The 19,812-nt window shown below is 38.3% G+C and overlaps 2 protein-coding genes across 6 annotated transcripts in view; both read left to right on the top strand.

The window, feature by feature from the left end:
• myo1cb (myosin Ic, paralog b) overlaps nucleotides 1-7,851 on the top strand; it is a 56,842-nt gene extending 48,991 nt beyond the window's left edge. For all 5 annotated transcript variants that reach the window (XM_047161192.2, XM_017490939.3, XM_047161193.2 and 2 more), the window contains 14 exons: nucleotides 584-701; nucleotides 941-1,054; nucleotides 1,151-1,227; nucleotides 1,421-1,489; nucleotides 1,613-1,697; nucleotides 3,586-3,745; nucleotides 3,839-3,922; nucleotides 4,022-4,115; nucleotides 4,459-4,514; nucleotides 4,819-4,954; nucleotides 5,036-5,106; nucleotides 5,193-5,290; nucleotides 5,631-5,730; nucleotides 6,283-7,851. In XM_047161192.2, the coding sequence (XP_047017148.1) occupies nucleotides 584-701; nucleotides 941-1,054; nucleotides 1,151-1,227; nucleotides 1,421-1,489; nucleotides 1,613-1,697; nucleotides 3,586-3,745; nucleotides 3,839-3,922; nucleotides 4,022-4,115; nucleotides 4,459-4,514; nucleotides 4,819-4,954; nucleotides 5,036-5,106; nucleotides 5,193-5,290; nucleotides 5,631-5,730; nucleotides 6,283-6,309 (1,289 nt within the window). In that variant the 3' untranslated portion in view covers nucleotides 6,310-7,851. The remainder of the gene's footprint in view (nucleotides 1-583; nucleotides 702-940; nucleotides 1,055-1,150; nucleotides 1,228-1,420; nucleotides 1,490-1,612; nucleotides 1,698-3,585; nucleotides 3,746-3,838; nucleotides 3,923-4,021; nucleotides 4,116-4,458; nucleotides 4,515-4,818; nucleotides 4,955-5,035; nucleotides 5,107-5,192; nucleotides 5,291-5,630; nucleotides 5,731-6,282) is intronic.
• A 2,502-nt stretch (nucleotides 7,852-10,353) lies between these two features.
• si:dkey-118k5.3 (NLR family member X1) lies at nucleotides 10,354-19,689 on the top strand. Its single transcript, XM_017490640.3, has 8 exons — nucleotides 10,354-10,690; nucleotides 10,818-12,808; nucleotides 15,334-15,756; nucleotides 15,887-15,973; nucleotides 16,096-16,179; nucleotides 16,324-16,407; nucleotides 17,055-17,138; nucleotides 17,224-19,689. The coding sequence occupies exons 2-8, from the start codon at nucleotides 10,935-10,937 to the stop codon at nucleotides 17,315-17,317; spliced, it is 2,730 nt and encodes a 909-aa protein (XP_017346129.1). The 5' UTR covers nucleotides 10,354-10,690; nucleotides 10,818-10,934; the 3' UTR covers nucleotides 17,318-19,689.
• The last annotated feature ends 123 nt before the right edge of the window (nucleotides 19,690-19,812 follow it).

Below are 19,812 nucleotides of genomic sequence, written 5' to 3'. Positions count from 1 at the left end.
GCACTTGTCAGGTGGAGCCTTTCATTTTAAGAGAGAGGGGCAGCTGATATGTGTTCATAAATAATAAAAAAACAAAACAAATTTAGTCGTTGGCAAATTGCTGTAGTATGAGAGGAATAAAACACTTTATGCTGTTATTGGAAAATACTGAACTTCAGGATAGTAACAGTCTTTAATTATTTTCCCTGTTGTGTATTACTCTTTATATATTGAGTTGTTTTTATGCCACTAGATAGTGGAGGCATTATGTGTGTCGGGTTGTCCGACCGTCCAGACGAGCTTATTTCTTCAGCACGGTATATCACGATATCAAGAACAAGTAGTTGAATGTTTGAAGGATTTATTATGGAATCGTCAGGGTCAAGGTCAGAGCAAGGTCAAATGTCTGAAATAGTTTTCCTTCAATAGCTTCCTTTCTGATTTAAGTATATTCTGATTTTAAATGTATTTCAGGCATAAAAATTTGCAACAAGAAGGGCTAGAAAGACTTGTTGGTGGTGGAGGCACCCTTGTTGTTATATCAAGAATTTCTGGATTTGAAGTAAAATTTGATCTTTTGGACGTCGTGTGTCTCTCTTCGCAGGCCGATTTGACGATGTTCTGATCAGACATCAAGTGAAGTATCTGGGCCTGATGGAGAATTTAAGAGTAAGGAGAGCGGGCTTTGCGTACCGGCGCCGCTACGAGATCTTCCTCCAGAGGTCAGCTTTTCTTACTGGGTGTCTTTATCTACTTGTTTAAAGCCAGAGGGAAATGCAGATGGTCCTTGTTCCCAAACAAATACAGTAAATATAGTGTCAGCACTTTCAGTTCCTGTGCAGTGTTTCATCACTCTGGGATTTTGGTGTAACCATTGGCCAACACAGCTTTGTGGTGCGTGGGATCAGGTTTGCCCGGAGAAGTTTGTGGAGAGTTCATGGTATGTGTGGTTTTGCCACAGGTACAAGTCACTGTGTCCAGACACCTGGCCCAGCTGGGATGGTCGCTTGGTAGATGGAGTTTCCACACTTGTCAGGCACCTGGGCTACAAACCTGAGGAGTACAAACTTGGCAGGTTTGTTGTACCCAAAAAGGCCCTTTTCCAGATGTGTCCACATGTGTTTTTTACAAATCTGATTGAAAATGTGATTATTACACTTTGCACTTTTAGGACCAAAATCTTCATCCGTTTTCCAAAAACCTTGTTTGCAACAGAAGATGCATTAGAAGTCAGAAAACACAGTCTTGGTAGGAACCTTTTTTTCTTTTTAAAATAATATTGGTGAATCAGTATATAGAATACAAACAAACCATGGTAAAACCTCATAAGACTATGTATGTTATTGAACATATCAATATCATATACAAGACTGTATATGATATTAATGTGCATATGCATGATGCCAAAGCATGCTCATGGTTAATATCTTTGCATTTGCAGCAACCAAGCTTCAGGCGAACTGGAAGGGATGCTGTCAGAAATCCAAATACCGTAAAATGAGACGATCTGGTATGACTGAAAAGGCATTTCCAACATTTCATGAAGACACAATAGTTTCATTTTGACTGTCTATTTAATGTTATTTCTCTTGTCCAAAAGGAAATTGACCAATTGAATGTTCTTGTTCTGCAGCTATCCTGATTCAGGCCTGGTGGAGAGGAATTTTGGCCCGCAGGAGAGCACGTGGCAGAAGACAAGCTGCTGACACCATCCGCAGGTCTGTCTGCTTCAGTACCTTACTCTGACCACATAATAAGGCCAAACTGATCATCACAATTATTTTGCTCAATATTGAAACTGCAGTTTGCGAACAAAATAATCATATTGTCACAAAGGTGGTTAAAATAAATCTGAATTTTCAAACAGATGCATATATCCGGCAGCTGCAGTATCTTAGTCAATTATGATGGTCACATCACAGCAAACCAGTGACTACATTTCCCATCCTGCACTCTGGCATACAAACATGGACTGCAATTCCCAGAACACTCATTCATTCTAATCACGCACACCTGCATCCAATCTCACACACAGTCACACCACAGTTTAAAAGGACTTTCCAGGCATTCACTCTTTGTGAAGTATTGAGTGCTATCACTGTATCAAGTGTTTGTACCCTGTTCCTGTTTTGTTTCAGGATCATTGATCTTGTTTCTTGTTCTTGTTCCTTGCCTTGCCTCACCTCGTTTATGCCTGTTTGCAGATCGCCTGACTCATTGCCTGTTTTTTGAGCACGCTATTGTCTCATGATTTGTCTGCCTGCCTCTCTTTATTAAAAGCTTTTATCTGCACTTGCATCCGTCCTAACCTCCATTACGTGGAATATGTGACAGTGATTTTTTATTAAGAACATGGTTCAAATATGATTCATTTTGCAGCCCTAACAGTACACAGTACTATTATAGGAAGCCTAAATATATAGTGAATAATCTGTGGCATCACCAGGCCAAGTTAGTCCCAGTGTCTGATACGCCCTCTGATCTGAATTACTTATCTGGTCCTTTCAGATCTTATGTTCCACATTAAGAATAGGGGGTGGCCTATATGACTATACTATTGTGATCCCAAGAACTTACATTCATAATGCGTATTCCTGGACGTCAGAATAGTAATTATGTATTCATTGCTTAGTAGTGAAGCACTGACTTACTGTATGATTCATAAAAATAGAAATTTAATTTAGACAAATTATAAAGAGCCTTTATAATTTTGTCATGTTAAATCATGGCTGATTTAATATTAGGCCATTTTTCTGGTGCCTTCTGTCTCATATATAGTAATTATTGTGAAATGGATCATATTTTTATTATAGAACTTTTTAGGAAATAAAACCTACTGGGGTGTGCTGTGTTAGGACAAAAATCAGCAAGAAGAAGTTAATCCTTTTGTAATACCATCATGTCACAAATAGTTTTATTCCTCTTAATTTACCAAGGAGTATTACTTTTATTCATTTATAGTTATGTTTAATGTTGTGGAATATCCATAACACAAGCCGGTCCTTGTTATGACCATTGTTATAACAGCTATTAACAGTTGGTCCCTTATAAGCCTCTCTCTCTTTTTAATTTTTTTTTTTCTCTCATTCTCTCACTTGAAGTTAATAAGGCAAAAAATGCACCTTGTCATGCAAGAAGCCACAAAGTCCTCCATCCTGAAGACATTCCTGTGTCGGAAAACTTAAAGGAACATCCTTACCTCTAACTGTTACAAATCGGTGACACTGGAGACTCCAAGACTTCCAAAAGTGCTAAATAAATCTCCTCAGAGAAAACACCTAAATGATTTCTGACTTTTCTCATGTTTTGAATGTGGAGCATCTTCTATACAAGTTCCTGTGCACGGATACTACAGAAACGATAACGTATTAGAACAGTTAATAAAGATAATTATAATCCCTGCAGCTGGCACTATTGTCAGAGCTGCTGTTGTAGAAAATTAATCAACACTGTCTGACCAATCAGAATTGAGAATTCAGCAGGGCTGTGGTTTATAAACTATATAGTGAGATTTGTATGCAATTACAGTATCTATTTATTATCTCAATTATGCTACAAACATTTGTAGCTAGGCTTTTTTAATTCAAAATCTTCCTTTTATTACAGATTCATTAAAGGATTCATGTACCGTCACCAGCCACGCTGTCCTGAGAACGAATACTTCCTTGACTATGTGCGCTACTCATTCCTAATGAAGCTACATAGGAGTTTGCCTAAATCAGTACTGGACAAGAGCTGGCCTACACCACCACCTGCCCTGACTGAGGTTTGACGACATTTCCTATAAACCCTCCCTTATTCTTACATATACGGGATACAGTATGGAGTATGGATATGACTGTGTGTTGATATATGCTAGGCATCAGAGCACCTCCGCAAGCTGTGTATGCAGAACATGGTGTGGAAGTACTGCAAGAGCATCAACCCAGAATGGAAGCATCAGGTAGAGCACTGACTCTTTACTGGTTTAAAATTAATAGAGGATTTTTCACAGTTCAACTTGGGACTTGATAAATACGAGCATCTTTCCTTTGCGTTTCAGTTGGAGCAGAAGTCGGTGGCCAGTGAAATTTTTAAGGACAAGAAAGACAACTACCCTCAGAGTGTCGCCAAGCTGTTTGTGGGAACAAGGCTCAGTAAGTGTTTCTCTGTACTGATTTATTTGTTGCTGAAATGGCCAATTCTAGGCTTTCAGCTGATCCCAGTTGTACTTGTAATTAAATAAGGGGTTATTTTATTTCAACTTGATTTTCATGGATGGATATTATTGCTGGCAAATGTTGTAATTGTATAGCAATTATTTCTCACTCATAGCTCAAACAAACAAACAAACCCAGAAAATGTTTTTACATGCTTGCTTGTACATGTTACAAGGGTTTATCCTTTGGGCAAGGATCCAAAATCCATTAGTACTGTATGGGATAAATCTTTTCTCTCTACTGTGTATTATAATGTTTTAGCATGTGTGTATTTGTTTAGATGGGGAAGATATCAATCCTAAAGTGCTCCAGGCTCTGGGCAGTGAGAAAATGAAGGTATGCATTCACTGAAGGATGGGGTACAAATAGAAGGTTGTCGCAATTAGTATTATTTTCTGTTAAAAAAAGAAATAAATACACAACACAGTTCCAATAGCCTACTAAGACTGACATGATCACCAATGCTGTCAACAGAATTATGAAGCCGGCTTCCGCTATAAACAACGTTAGCCTTCTGGAGAAAGATGATAGATATTCAGATGGCCATCGAAATCACACAACACTTCAAATTCCTATGTGTGTAACTTGTATAGGAGTTATTTTGTATATGGAGTTAAGTCCAATGTGTGGCTCTTTACAGTATGCTGTTCCAGTGACTAAATATGACAGAAGAGGATACAAACCACGTTCACGGCAGCTGCTACTGACTTGCAGCAGTGCAGTCATAGTAGAGGAGACTAAGCTGAAACAACGCATTGATTACAGTACTCTGAAAGGTGAAGCAGCAGATGAAAATAATATATAGTGAGCATAAATAATAATAAAAGAAAAAATAAATATTGACCTTCCACTTTTAGGCATTTCTGTCAGCTCCCTCAGCGATGGCATTTTTGTCCTCCACGTTGCCTGTGAGGACAACAAACAGAAGGTGAGAGTAAACGATGATCTGTGAAGGATGGCTACAGCGGGGGGGGTTAGGGGGAATGAATATATAAACTCATATCTTGTTCATAGGGTGATGCAGTTCTACAGAGTGATCATGTGATTGAGACGTTAACCAAAGTGGCAATCTGTGCCGAGAAGATCAACAGCATCAACATCAGCCAGGGAAGGTCAGCCTCATGCATGTGTACTTAATATGAATTTACAGGTGCAGCTCAAAATAATTCTTTATTCTAATATTTTAAGATCCTGGATTTTTGATTTCCCTGAGCTGTAAGCCGTAATCATTAGATTAAAGGTTTAAACAAAAAAAAGCTTGAAATATTTCACTGTATGTGTAATGAATCTAGAATATTTGAAAGTTCCGCCCTTTGAATTAAATTACGGGGGGAAAAAACAAACTTTTCCATGATATAAAAATTTTTTGAGATGCACCTGCATATGAGAAATTAAGGACATTTTTTGGATTCCCAGCAGCTTTCTAATTTCTTTCTTTCTATCCATGAACAGCATAACATTCACAGTGAGTCAAGGAAAAGAAGGAATGATTGATTTCACGTCCGGCTCTGAGCTGCTCATTGCCAAAGCTAAAAACGGACACCTTTCAGTGGTAAGGAGTGGCACTATGCATTGCCTCATAACTAATACACATTAAAGTAATCCAGTTCAATGGTTTGCCAATTAATGAATGCGTTAATCCTCACGGATGAATAATTATGATTATAAAGATTGGTATACATCAAATTTGTGTATGTTAAATAAATTCTCACATTATTGTAGTAGACCATGGTAGCTACGGATGTTTGTTAATGACGGCTCATCTGTTTAGTATAAAGTTTTAATTATAATGACATGATTCAATTTTAATCATGCCAATAGCACACAGTGTCCTCCAAAAGTTAAAAGGAATCCAGCAATATTAAACGCTGGTTAAATAATACTATGTAACATATTTTTTGTTTCATAATAATACTATGTAACATTTCCAACAGATTTGGAAATGTTTTAGAGAGTCCTGATTTGTGGAAATAGAAGCTGATTTTTAGGGAGCTTATATATATATATATATATATATATATATATATATATATATATATATATATATATATATATATATATATATATATATATATAAATAATCCCGCATGTCATTATTTTGCAGACTGCCCCTCGCCTCAATTCAAGATGATTGATCCGTCCTGACCAGTGACCGCAGGCAAAGCTGCACTCTGCCAACAAGACGCCAAAGGCTTTGCTTCCATTTGTGAACTTCCAGCAAACTAATCAATATTTATATTTCTGTGTTTGAAATTTTTAATATTATTGTTCTTTTATGATTTTATTTTTGAAGCCAAGAAATAACAATATATCGGTGCATATTTCTTGCACTGTGTATCTATCTTGCTTAATGTGGGGAACAATAATTTGATGTCTGCAAAGCTTCTGCCTTATGTACAAGGAAAATCAGGGTTAGCCGTAAGAACCTTGTTTCTGTTCACTTTTTTCCAGGGACTCAGAAAGCAGAATCATCCTCTTGTATTTTAGTTACAGTAGTGAGAGAACATTTACTCAATTTTTTTATTTTATTTGAAAGTTTAAATTATTCCATAGGAATTAAATAAACGCTATACCAAATACTTTTGCACGCAGTAGGATATTAATTGTGATTGGTATATTGTGGGAAAATGTTAATAGGAATATTAATTGTTTTGTTGAGAGTTAATGCTAAGTACATTGAGAGCCTGTGTTAAGTCTTTTGGAAATATGAAGAAAGGAGTGATTATCTTAGTATGATCACAGTGCATGTTGACCAACTCATGATGGTAATGGAAGGCTGAGTGGGTTTTATTCAAGCCAAGTTAAACTGATGTGTTGGAATAGACTTGAATATATTATGCTCCTGTACACCAAACACTTTAGTCACACATGAATACCATTACCCTTTACTATGATGACATTTATGTAATTATTTAAAGCTTAAGGCAGTGCTAAATATAGACGGTCTCTGTGATTTGATAAGCAATGTGTTCTGCCTATAGAATAACTTTACTCCCATTACAGTAGTAAATAGTTGCCTCGCTCTTTCTACACTGGATATATAGTAATGCTGTTTCCTAATCCACATGCTATTTAGGCTCAAGGTAAGCAGCTGTTAGCTTGTGAAGAAGAACATGGTAGTGAAGTATCCACCAAAAAGGGGTTTGTGTACTGTATGTATGTAAGCACTACTTTTGTGCATAATGAATATGGTATTTCAGGAACAAAAGTGCACATTAGCACGACAGTCATGCACTTCATCGGAAATCAGGCACCTTTGTACTGTGTATACAGTACAATCTTTGGTCTTGCCTTTTATTGATTGTTAAGGGTCACTTTAGAATGTGGAGCAAGTGCCTATATCGCAGTTATTCTCACAGCGAATATTAAGCTTTAAAGATGACACTATTATAACGCAGCTGTAAAAAGCTATTCTAAGTGCCACGTGTAACATAGAACAAATATATAAAAGTATATTTTTTATGGTTATAAATTGATCCCAACGCTGTCCTTGGAAAAGCTACGATTAACGTTTTCTTACTGCACCTATAGATAAGCATAATTGACACTTGTGATTTTGTTTTATACTATTTGTGTAATTTAAGCAACTGAAAAATGTTATTTGGATGCAAACTGACAATATACTTAAGCATAATAAAGCTGGTTTCCTAAATAAAGCTTTTGTCAGTCCTAAGCCTCTTTCCACTTATTCATTTTTCTGTGAGACATGTAAAGATGAATATAGTCAGGTCCATAAATATTTGGACATTGACAAAGTTATTCATTTAGCTGTCTATTACAGTATATAGGAGTTTATATATAGACATTGAGTGTTAATTTGTGGGTATCTACATACAAATTGGGTGAACATGCAGGAATTATAGCATTTTTTATTCAGCATATACTGTTTACTGCATACACGCACACAGTGGGTAAAGGGACACTGGAACCAGACAGTTTAAGTTGGAAAAATGTCTCCTTTCTTTTTTTTTTTTTTTTTCTTCTTCCAATCATCAGCTGTCCAGTTTTGGTGAGTCTGTACCCACTGTAGTTGAAGATTCCTGTTTTTGACTGACAGGAGTGGGACCCAATGTGGTCTTCTGCTGTTGTAGCTTATCTGCATCAAAGTTTGATGTGTTGTGTGTTCTCAGATGCTTTTCTGCTCAGCACGGTTTTAATGAGTGGTTATTTGCATTACTGTAGCCTTCCTGTCAGGTTCCTGTTAAAGTGGACAGTGAGTGCATATACTGTGTGTGTGTGTGTGTGTGTGTGTGTGTGAGAGAGAGAGAGAGAGAATATATACAGTGGTGCTTGAAAGTTTGTGAACCCTTTAGAATTCTCTATATTTCTTCAGTTAATTTGGAGGTGAAATTAGAGTTTGTGTTTTTGGAAGTGTATTTTATAGCATGAACAAGGGAGATTTCTGAGGACCTCAGAAAAAAAAGAGTTGTTGATGCTCATCAGGCTTGAAAATGTTACAAAAACATCTCAAGAGATCGGACTCCACCAATGCACAGTCAGACAGATTGTGTACAAATGGAGGAAATTCAAGACCATTGTTACCCTCGCCAGGAGTGGTCGACCAACAAAGATCACTCCAAGAGCAAGACGTACATTTATATATGGCATTTGGCAGAAGCTCTTATCCAGAGTGACTTACATTCATCTAATTTATACATTTGAGTAGTTGAGGGTTAAGGCTCTTGCTAAAGGGCCCAACAGTGGGAATTGAACTCACAACCTTCTGGTGAAAAGTCCAACCTCTTAACCACGGAGTTACCACTGCCCCTTAATGTAATAGTTTAGGTAACCCAGGGTAACTTCTAAGCACCTAAAGGTCTTCTCACATTGGCTAATGTTAATGTTCATGAGTTCACCATCAGGAGAACACTGAACAACAATGGTGTGCATGGCAGGGTTGCAAGGAGAAAGCCACTGCGCTCCAAAAAGAACATTGCTGCCTGTCTGCAGTTTGCTTAAGGTCACATGGACAAGTCAGAAGCCTATTGGAACAATATTTTATGAATGGATGAGACTACAATAGAACAGTTTTGGTTTACATGAGAAGAATGTTTGGAGAAAGGAAAACACTGCATTCCAGCATAAGAACCTTATCCTATCTGTGAAACCTGATGGTGGTAGTATCATGGTTTGGGCCTGTTTTGCTGCAGGATGGCTTGCCATCATTGCTGGAACAACGAATTCTGAATTATACCAGTGAATTCTAAAGGAAAATGTCAGGACATCTGTCTGTGAACTGAATCACAAGAGAAAGTGGGTCATACAGCAAGACAACGACCCTAACAAAGTCATTCTAACAAAGAATGGGTAAAGAAGAATAAAGTTCATGTTTTGGAATGGCCAAGTCAAAGTCCTGACCTTAATCCAATAGAAATATTGTGGAAGGACCCGAAGCAAGCAGTTCATGTGAGGAAACCCTCCAACATCCCAGAGTTGAAGCCGTTCTGTACTGAGGAATGGGCTTAATGTGGTGGCTTAACAGTTACGGCTCTGGGTTACTGGTCGTGGGTTCATGCCCCAGCATCGCCAAGCTGCCACTGTTGGGCCCTTGAGCAAGGCCCTTAACCCTCTCTGCTCCAGGGGTGCCATATTATGGCTGACCCTGTGCTCTGACCCCAACCTCCTAACATGCTGGGATATGCAAAGAAACTCATTATCATTAAAATTCCTCCAAACCGATGTGCAGTACTGATCAACAGTTACCGGAAGTGTTTAGTTGCAGTTATTGCTGCAGCAGGGGGTCACACCAGACACTGAAAGCAAAGGCTGACATAATTTTGCCACTCTCAGTAATATTGGATCATTTTCTTCTTCAAAAAATAAATCATGAGTTATAACACTTTTGTCTTATTTGCTTCATTTGGTTCTCTTTACCTACTTTTAGGACTTGTATGAAAATGTTTTAGGTCATATTTATGCCGAAATATAGAAAATTCTTATGGGTTCACAAGCCTCAAGCACCAGTGTATATATAGAGCTAGTGTATACCTCACCTTTATGTTGGCTTCATTACTTACTGTGAGATAATTCTACTCGTGTGTTTATGTTTTTCACTTGCTTATGCATGTCAATCCTTTTCATACACGACTGCGAGGTAAAACTTGAAAAACGTCCCAAACTTGAATAACAATCCTTCCGATCTTTCAGGGGGCGGAGTCATGGGCACGGCCCAAATACTAGTACCTCAGTGATCAGCTGACCTACATGACCACAGAGCGAGCGGGCGCGAGAAATCTGGACTGTAATCATGAACATGTACGCGATAGAAGTTTTTCTTTATCGAGATTTTCTTGCACCGTGATCTAGATCGAGGTCATTTTATGTGGAACTACCGCTTGGATAGGTGTGAGACTTAATGCGGTTGTTTACCGTGACAGGAAATAAACCAGCAAGTTTCGTTTTCGAGGTTTATCAAGGTTTATCCTCCAACGCTGATATTTTCAATTTGGGATTGAAGGTGTATGGATAAAGTCGACCACTTGATTGGATTTGATCTGGGATACACTTGCAAGGTTTGATTAAGTTACTCATTATCGGTTGTATTAGAGCTACAATATGGCTACAGTGTTACTGCTCTAAGTCATTTCATCATTTGAGTTAGCCAATAGTTGGTATGTTCATGCTTTTGTGTTTCAACAGAGCTTTTCACAAAAGGGAACAACTTCCAAGAAGAACAGGAGTGTTCCATCAACAGCAACAAAAGACTGCAGTAACTGCTGAAAGTATTTACAGTCAATTTCTCTCATAACAAACCTGATGGCTGTTGAAGCATGCAGCGTTCAGATACGAAAACGCAGGGTGGAGCTGGTGGAGAACTGGAGCAAACACTTGGACCCTCTGCTGGATCGCCTCTTCGAAATGGGGGCTGTGACAGAAGAGGACCTCAGCTTCATAAAAGGTGGGGGGCTTTTCGGTGAACGAGACTGTATGAGGACACTTCTGGATGTCCTGCAAGGACGAGGAGAGGAACCATGTCAGGCTTTTCTGTTCCTGTTGCCCAAACTTGAAGCGTCGAACTTCACTAGAACCACAAACCTGAGCGTGAAAGAGCCTGTGAGTGACCATCTCCAACGACACAAGGATATTTTGGCCAGGCAACACACACCAGGAAATTATCTCGGCTCGACATCTGGACTTCCCAAGGCAGACTGGTTCACGGACATTACATTTTCTAGGCATACGGAACGACTAGTGCCAGTTCATTTCCAGCACGAGACATCAGTTGTCGGGGACGCATTTAGGGCAGGAAGGGCCCAGGCAAGAGGACCGGAAGAGACTTGTTCTTTTAAAGACGTCTATCAGAGCCTGCTCTCTGCCTCAGGGGATGGTGTGGACTTGCTGTCTGGGGTTGCAGGTAGTGGCAAAACCACAGTGATTAAACGGTTGGTTCAGGAATGGGCTGTCGATGCAGACACGCAAAAGATCGTCTTACCTCTGACTTTTCGTGAACTTAGCCTTATTACTGAACCCCAGAGCCTCCAGGTTTTGCTGTCTGATCATTACAGTCATCTCAAGCCTATTCTGCCAGAATTAATGACTTCAAACCAAGGCCAGCTTCTGCTTATTCTGGATGGGCTTGATGAGTTCTGTTTCCCCTTGGACTTTGAACACACCCCTAAATGTTCAGACCCTGAGCGGGAGCTATCAGTAGGAGCCATGGTAGTGAATCTAATAAAAAGGAACCTCTTGCCGGATATCTCTATTCTCCTCACTTCTCGGCCTCATGCTGTCACAAAAGTCCCACAGCTACTGGTCAACCAGTTCTGCAGTGTGTTGGGGTTTTCCCCGACTCAACAACGGCAGTACTTTGAGCGAAGCTCTACCTCTAGCCAGATTGCTGCTGCCGTGTGGGGATTTGTGTCTTCCCACAAACCCCTTCAACTCATGTGTCACATCCCTGCCTTCTGCTGGATTGTGTCTACTGCCTTGCACAATGGTGCTTCCTGCCTCTTTTCGGACACCGTACCACGGGGTGGTGAGTCACAAACAAGTCCAAGTGTAGAAGTAGGAGAAAATCAGTGTCACACTTCATCTGAAAGTAATACAGTGATAAACAACAGACATGCCATTGGCTCCAGGCCGGTCACAATCACTGAGATCTACTGCTGCTTTTTTAAGACCATACTGCTCTTCCATGTAGGTGGGTGTGTGGAGGACATGCATCTCAACAGGCTCCAGGATGCTCCTCGTGTCCTAAAGGAGACAAAAGCAAAGCTTAGATGTCTGGGAGCTCTGGCCTTCAAAGGCCTGCTGGAGAGGAGATTTGTTTTCGACTCCGTAGACCTGGCCTCTTTCTCTCTAGAAAACAATGATCTCTTGCGTGCCTTCTTAGTGGAAAGTCTTAAAGTGGACAGATCTTCTCTAACATATGAGAAGAATTTTCAGTTTATTCATACCAGTGTGCAAGAGTTCCTAGCTGCACTTTATTATGTTCTGGAGTCATTGTCAGGTTCGGACCCTTTCACAGGACTCAAGCCAAACATGGGCCTGCTTGCTCCAACAGTGCACACGCACCTAATGTCTGTTATTAGTAAATTACGGCGACCACAAGTTCTCTTGCGTAGACGAATTAAGAAAGCTCTCCACTGGGGAGAACGCCATCAGTCTGGACACCTGGATCTCTTCTGCAGGTCTAGTGTTCAGTACATTTTGGTTTTTTTCTTCATCCCAATGCAAAAAAATTACTTCTTAGCAAATGTAAATATCTTGAATATAGTCAAATGTATCTAGTATTTCTTATTATAAGATTAGAATAAATCAAATCTAAGATTATTAAACCTATTTAAAGGCATTTGTACTCATTTCAAGCTTGAAATTGTGCTAATTTCAAGCATTAATATCTAGAAAGAAGCAACATTATCTGCCATTAGAATCTGCCGTTAGAAGAAAACTTCAAACTTGAAATGAGTAATAATGTCCAGAAATAGGTTTAATGATCTTATATTTGGTTTACTTTAATAATAAGAAATATAAAGATAGATTTGCCTATATTCAAGATGTTTTCACTTGCTAAAATGGCAAGTTATTATCTGTAGTGTATTACAATCGTAATATTAACTGATTAACATTCCAGAGTAATTTAAATTGCTCGCTCAAACTCCCATTAACAAATCTCTCATTAACAAACCTCCCATTAACAAACCTCCCATTAAGCTGGATACAAGCAAATTTATTAACCGAATGTGAACCTCAACTGATAGGCTTCAAATTGTATAATTGGCATGAGATCCTGCAATTTTATATACAGATTATGTGGTTAAATTTAAATAGTTTAGTTATTTCAATTTTACACACAAATTTCATGAAAGTATTGTGAAAGTCATTTCATATTAATGACTTGAAAGGAAGCAGTACGACACATATCTATATATTAAGACAAATAAAACTATCTCTTCAATTAGGACTAAACAGACGTTGCCCTATAAACGGAGGTTCATCTGTGACCATGCTAGCTGAGGAAAGTTGGCGTACCAACAATTGTAAATCTGGCAGGAATGGCTAGTTTAGTTTTGCCTACGAAAACACAAAATGTAACTAAAGGAGGGCCACTGTTAAAAATGATTCATGTATAAAATCTGTGGTCTTATTTTCTTTATTTGATGATTATAGAAGTTAACATTTCTTTCTGCAATAGTGCACATTAATCTGTCAGATGTAGGCAGAAATTAAACAGGAGACCACAGAGCACTCATTATTCAATAGGTTATCTTGAATTAGTCACAATTTGTACATTGTGCCCTAACAATATGCTAGGATTTCCTCACAGGTTTCTTTTAATTGAGAAAATCCTTGGAGCAGCCATACATACGAATAAGAATGCACTTTACCTGATCAGCATGAATTTGTGGATATTACTTCTAACACAACTACAAAAGTAAAAAAAAGGAAATTCTGAATAAACTTTTTGTGCAGAAATTAGAAAATTTTTTTAGATGCACTATTGAGTGAGGAAAAGCAAAGTCAAGCGAAACGGGTGTAATAACATATTTAAGAGTCTTATTTTCAAAATGACCGTATTGTATTAATGTTAATGTTCAGTGGCTGATCAGTGGTAAATGACGTAAAGCTGTACTGATTTTGACGCAAGTTAGAGCTGCTGTTTTGATACCCAAAATTTAAACAAATACAGCCCCTCCCTTCAGTAATTCCTCTAAATCCATGCATGCTACCGAGGCTAAAAATCCTGAATGTCAGTGCATGAGAGGAAGAACCTCCTTATATTCCTCTGTATACCTATGTAGTTTTAGGAGTGTTCTCTATGGAAGTATAATAGTGCCAAATGTCCAAGCTGACACCTAGATGAACACTTTACAGTTGGTTTTATGACCGTCATCCCTTCGAATGCTATTGAAGTTAGAAACATGTATACCAATGTCGTATGTAACTTTAGAGACGCTCCCTTAATTTGCACATATCTGCGAATATCGAACGTCCAATGTCAAGCCAACTTTATACCAGTCCGCTAGGTTCATCTTCTCTTGTGGCTTGTCTGCACAATCCCACCACTACTCACTCACACACCAGAGTTTGGGGCCGGCCCAGAGTAACATGTTATAGTGGTATCGACAATCCATTGCTCTTCCTCTGCGACCCGGATGTGAAGACTTGAATTTTAAGACCCGAATTGTAAAACCTGAATTTTTGCAAGCCTGAAATTTTGAGGTTGAAAAATAATGCGTTGAAATACTACCTGACGAATAATGAAGATGGTATTTTAACACCTGAATATTTTGGAACCATAGTTTTAGGAAGATGAATATGTGTGCATTGAATTTTGAATGCTGGAATTTTGTTTTCAATCAAAATAAACAAAGCCGGTGAATTGAAACTAATTCAAGCATTGTTATTGCTGTGGAGGTATTTTTTCTTCAATTTGTGCCAAATTGCTGGGCAGAAAAATTCAAGTATTGTTACTGCGATATGTTTTTATTCAGTTTATGTAATTCAACATGCCAATTTTGCCTTGAGGACATTTGGCAGTGTTATACTTCCATAGTTCTCTATATCAGAATATTGTCTGTCATATAAACCTTCTAACTGGAATAATGTGTTTATGACACGTCAGGTTGCCATTTTTGTTGCTTTTGCCCGACATTTCTTAGCTGACACTTATAATAATAGTGCTCTAATAATCACTTTTTCACTGTTTACACAGGTTTGTATCTGGCTTGCTAGTCCCCAAGACCCGCTTCATCTTAAATGGCCTTTTTCGTGATGAGCCAAAGTCTTATTTGGCCTCATGTGTGCCCTTGCTTTATGCTTCTCCTCCATTTGTGCTGCAGTTGCTCCACTCACAGCTCCATAGCCCCAGTCTGAGTCCTGAAAGGCAGCTGAATGTGTGCCATTGCCTTTACGAGGCTAAGGACCCTGGACTGCCTGAGCGACTGCAGGCCTGGCTAAAATTGCTCTCTCAGGAGGGTATGGGTCATTGTACTGTAGCTTACAGGGACTGGAGTGAGCTAGCTTTTCTGCTGCAGCTGAGTCCAGACCTGCAGGTGCTCAATTTGGATGCACAGGGGCTCGATGCTGAGGGACTGCGCAGACTCTTGCCTGTACTTCCCCTCTTCTCCACCCTCAGGTGACTTCATGCATCACCTTTTGACGATCATGTATACAACTTTGATCTGTTGAGGAGCTGCTGAGCTACTAGGAGCTACCGAACTTGCTTTAATCATTCATTATTAAGATATTCATTATTTTTTCCTAAGGCTTGCGCAGAATCCTCTTGGTCCAGAGGGGGCAGAAGTGTTGTCTGTTGCTCTGCAGAGCCCTGACTGTCATATCGAGAGACTGTGGTAAGTTAGAGATACCAATGACCTTTTGATTTCTAACACGTGCCCAGTTCACAGTGACAGTGTTTGTGCGTGTGTGTGTGTGTGTGTGTGTGTGTGTGTGTGTGTGTGTGTGTGTGTGTCAGGGTGGTATCGACGGGTCTGGGCTGTGAGGGAGTCAGGATCATAGCAGAGGGACTTAAAAAGAACAACACAGTGTTTGACCTCAGGTAACGGACAACGTTTCAGTTTTCACTGGTTGAGTGTGTTTACATTTAAATTTACATAAATATGCATCCTTCAGATAAAATGCTTATTATACACAGTGGTGAGTTATCCTTTTATAATATTGACTTTGCATTATTTTTGGGCAGAATGGCTATTAATAATATTGGTGACATTGGAGCTGCCTCTCTTGCTGAATTATTGACGACTAATCGTACTCTAAAAGATATTCGGTAAGAAATATACTTTTGATTATTCTGAAAACACACCCATGGGGTAAACACTGGGAGAGTTCAGTTTAAAAAAAAATACATTTTAGCAGGTTATTTTTTTGTAATTGTATTGTTTTAAATAAGGTTTTCTGTTTTATATACAGTACATTGATTTGATTTTTACAAATACTGTCAAGTTTTTTAAATTTACATTATGTAAAGGTGTTATATTGATAAAATACTACAGGAGGTCTCGGAAGTCTCCATACGTAGGGGACTATGTTTGCCAGCACCACTTCGGTTGTGCCTTCGTCAATGGGTGTTCGTGGACGTCCACTTCTCGGCTGGTCTGGAACACTTCCAGTCAGTTTGAATCTGTTAAAAAGTTTGACAGCAGTGTTGTGTGTGTGTGTGATGTGCTTGGCATGTTTCCTGTTAAAGTCCATCACAACCTTGCGACAGCTTCCCGATCCAGCCATGAGAACGATTTCAATACGTTCCTCTTTTGTCAAAGGCTAAAAAGTGTTCATTTTCCCTACGTATGGAGATTTTTGGGACATTCTTTATAATAATAATTATATTTAAAATGAATTATTATTAATATAATTAGCATTCTTACTCCTTAATATTGTTCTTATTCTTTATTTTTATGTTTGTATATTTTCTAGACTTAGGGACAATGTAGTGACGGACAAAGGGGCAGAACTCCTCAAGGCAGCCCTAATGGACAACACCACCTTAGAGTACCTGTGGTAATGTTGTCACTATACCAAACTGCTGCACAGATCTGTTAAACAGAGTGACTTGAATTTCATAATGCACTGTTTTATCTTTTAGGTTGTTTGACAACAAATTTTCCAAGGAAGGTGTGCGGCAGCTGAAGGAATTTTCAAAGAACAGACCCAATCTTGACATCAAGGTCTGCTACTGATCCCCAGTTAACAAATAATCATAGATTAAAGACATGCTATTGGTAAAAGGGAATAGTTCGAACTCAGGATACTCCTAGTTTGTGCTTATCTAGGATTGTATTGCGCCTGTTTTGGTCTGAATCCGCATGGACATGGGTTCTACAAGACGCTGGATCTGTTATACAGGGATGTCGTACCATGTGGGAGGGACTGCACAGTTACTGTACATTAGACAGTGTTGCTTTCCACTTCATCCCAAAACTTCATGGAAGGGTTGACGTGTGACTGGAACCTGCACTTTATGTTCCTGGAATCATTCATTGATGATACATGGCTTGCATGGTGCATTATCACACTGAAGATATCGATGAACTGTAGCCATGAATGGATTAACTTGACCAGTGGTGAAGTTTATATTCACCCTGCCCTACAGATGTTCAGTAGGTACTATGAACTCTACTATGTACCAGGTAGAACTCAACAGATTTTTTGTTTGTTGCGCCAAACTTGCTCTTCCATTAACAAGATGTGAAACCTGGATTTGTCTGACCAAGTATCTTTTTCACTCACCAGGACTCTAGTTTTGACCTAGTGGCAAATGTCATGCCATGTTAAAAGTCACTAAGGTCATTTGGTTGGAATGTCCAGTTTACAAGAGTGTAAGTTGTACACTGTAGTGGAAGTTCACTCGATCTTACAAAGAATGTGTGCCTTTAACAAAAAGTAAGAGTTATTTTATTGAATTTCACAAGAGCCAAGTTTTCCCCTAGACCAAACCTTAATTATTCATAACGCTTCATCCAAGTTGGATCATTGAATTCATTCATTTATTCATCTTCAGGAACCGCTTTATCTTGGTGGATCCAGAGCCTATAACCCAGAACGCTGGGAATGAGGTCGTAATACACTCTGAATCGGACGCCAGTTCATCACAATGGATCAATCAAGTTCTTGTGAATTTGAAATCATATGTCCATTGATGTTATTGTGGCAATAATCAAATTCCAGTGTTGAAACACAGTATACATGCACTAACCAGACCAGAATTCTGAATGTCAGCCTGCAGAGACGCCTCATTTGGACTGACAAGATAACTTCTACTTTCACAATTATGTATTTTTTTGTGGTTGTTTGTTTTACATTGCTGTTACAAAATAGACAAATGCACATGAGAAAGGAAAAAAAAAGAGAAAGAAATCGGCTCTGTCATGCCGATATTAAAGTTAGTAGACAGGAATGACTGATTAGGAAACATGCTTCTCTTTCCATGCACATTCAGTCAAACATGTTTTTTAAAGTGTTAGTCATGGAATTTTTGCATGATACAGTAAAATTCTATAATGTGATTTTGTATTTTGTGGATTTATTTATCGTTTGTATTAAAATTATTATTATTATTATTATTATTATTATTATTATTATTATTATTATTCAAAAAGCCTTCTATCTCATAACTAATGTATGCAGGACTTTAGATTGGATTGGTGTGTTTGTGTATAATCTCAATATTGCAATCATTCATTCCTATAAAGCATCTCCATAAACACCAAAGCTGCTAAATGGTTCCCAGTTATAATGAGGTGTTCTGCCCAAAGTGCTGTAGATAAATTGATATACCATATTTTCTCCAAAAACCAAAGACATTTGAATCACATGATTAATGTACACAAGTTTATTTTTAGTTATAAATCAATTTTAACCAAAATTGTCCTTAATGTGTTTTGTCTTTTTGGGCAGTACATATAAGTTAAACAAGCCCAATACATTTATTAAGACTTTTCATCATTCAGTATCAAAAACTGAACGTTACGTTTGCTTCTGGTGCTCTTTAATCTATGATATATCGTATTATATATACAATATATTATACTGTATACAGTAGATAGTATTTAGATTTCATAACTCAGTGTGAAAGATGCAGTTATTATTTTTTTTATAAACTTCACTTCCGATTAAAGTTCTAATCTCATACTCAACAGAAAATATTTTTTTAAGTGCATGAGTTTTCACAGATGTTTCCAGCTGTTAAAATGCAACCACTGCAAAGTCGTCATTATGAAGTGGTGATTTCTTTTATTCACATGGTTTCTGAAGATATAACGTCATCTCTCACGAGTCTCTGGACCTTTATGTTTTTTTTGTGTGTTTATTTATTGTGTTTTGCTTTGATACCAACCACTGACTATAAGTACTTTCAATTAGATTAATGAATACTCATATGAATCGATATGGTTAATTACAACTTGATTGTTGGATCTGTAACTGAATCAAGAATGAGCAGACATTTCAATGATTATAAGGAACAAAACCCTACTGTACAGGCAGGAAATCTGTGCATTAGTAAGGAATATGTGGATTTAATTAAAGGTGTAATTACTGATTTCCACCACCAGAGGGAGACTGTGTTTGTGTTTTAATTGGTTTGTTACTCCTTTTGTCCCTCCAAAGTTTTCTTCATGTGAACAAATAGTCATGGGGGTGTTTGTGCTCTTGTATTGTGGAACTCACTGAGTAT

This window comes from Ictalurus punctatus, chromosome 17 (genome assembly GCF_001660625.3).
Source record: "Ictalurus punctatus breed USDA103 chromosome 17, Coco_2.0, whole genome shotgun sequence".
Lineage (NCBI taxonomy): Eukaryota > Metazoa > Chordata > Actinopteri > Siluriformes > Ictaluridae > Ictalurus > Ictalurus punctatus.
The sequence above is the reverse complement of the archived record's forward strand: the minus strand, read 5'-3'. Positions and strand labels throughout refer to the sequence as shown.

Coding starts and splice junctions, on each gene's coding strand:
- si:dkey-118k5.3 (XM_017490640.3), top strand. CDS start 10,935: ATGGCTGTTGAAGCATGCAGCGTTCAGATACGAAAACGCAGGGTGGAG. Junction 15,974..16,095: donor TGTCATATCGAGAGACTGTG/GTAAGTTAGAGA, acceptor TGTGTGTGTCAG/GGTGGTATCGACGGGTCTGG. Junction 16,408..17,054: donor CGTACTCTAAAAGATATTCG/GTAAGAAATATA, acceptor TATATTTTCTAG/ACTTAGGGACAATGTAGTGA.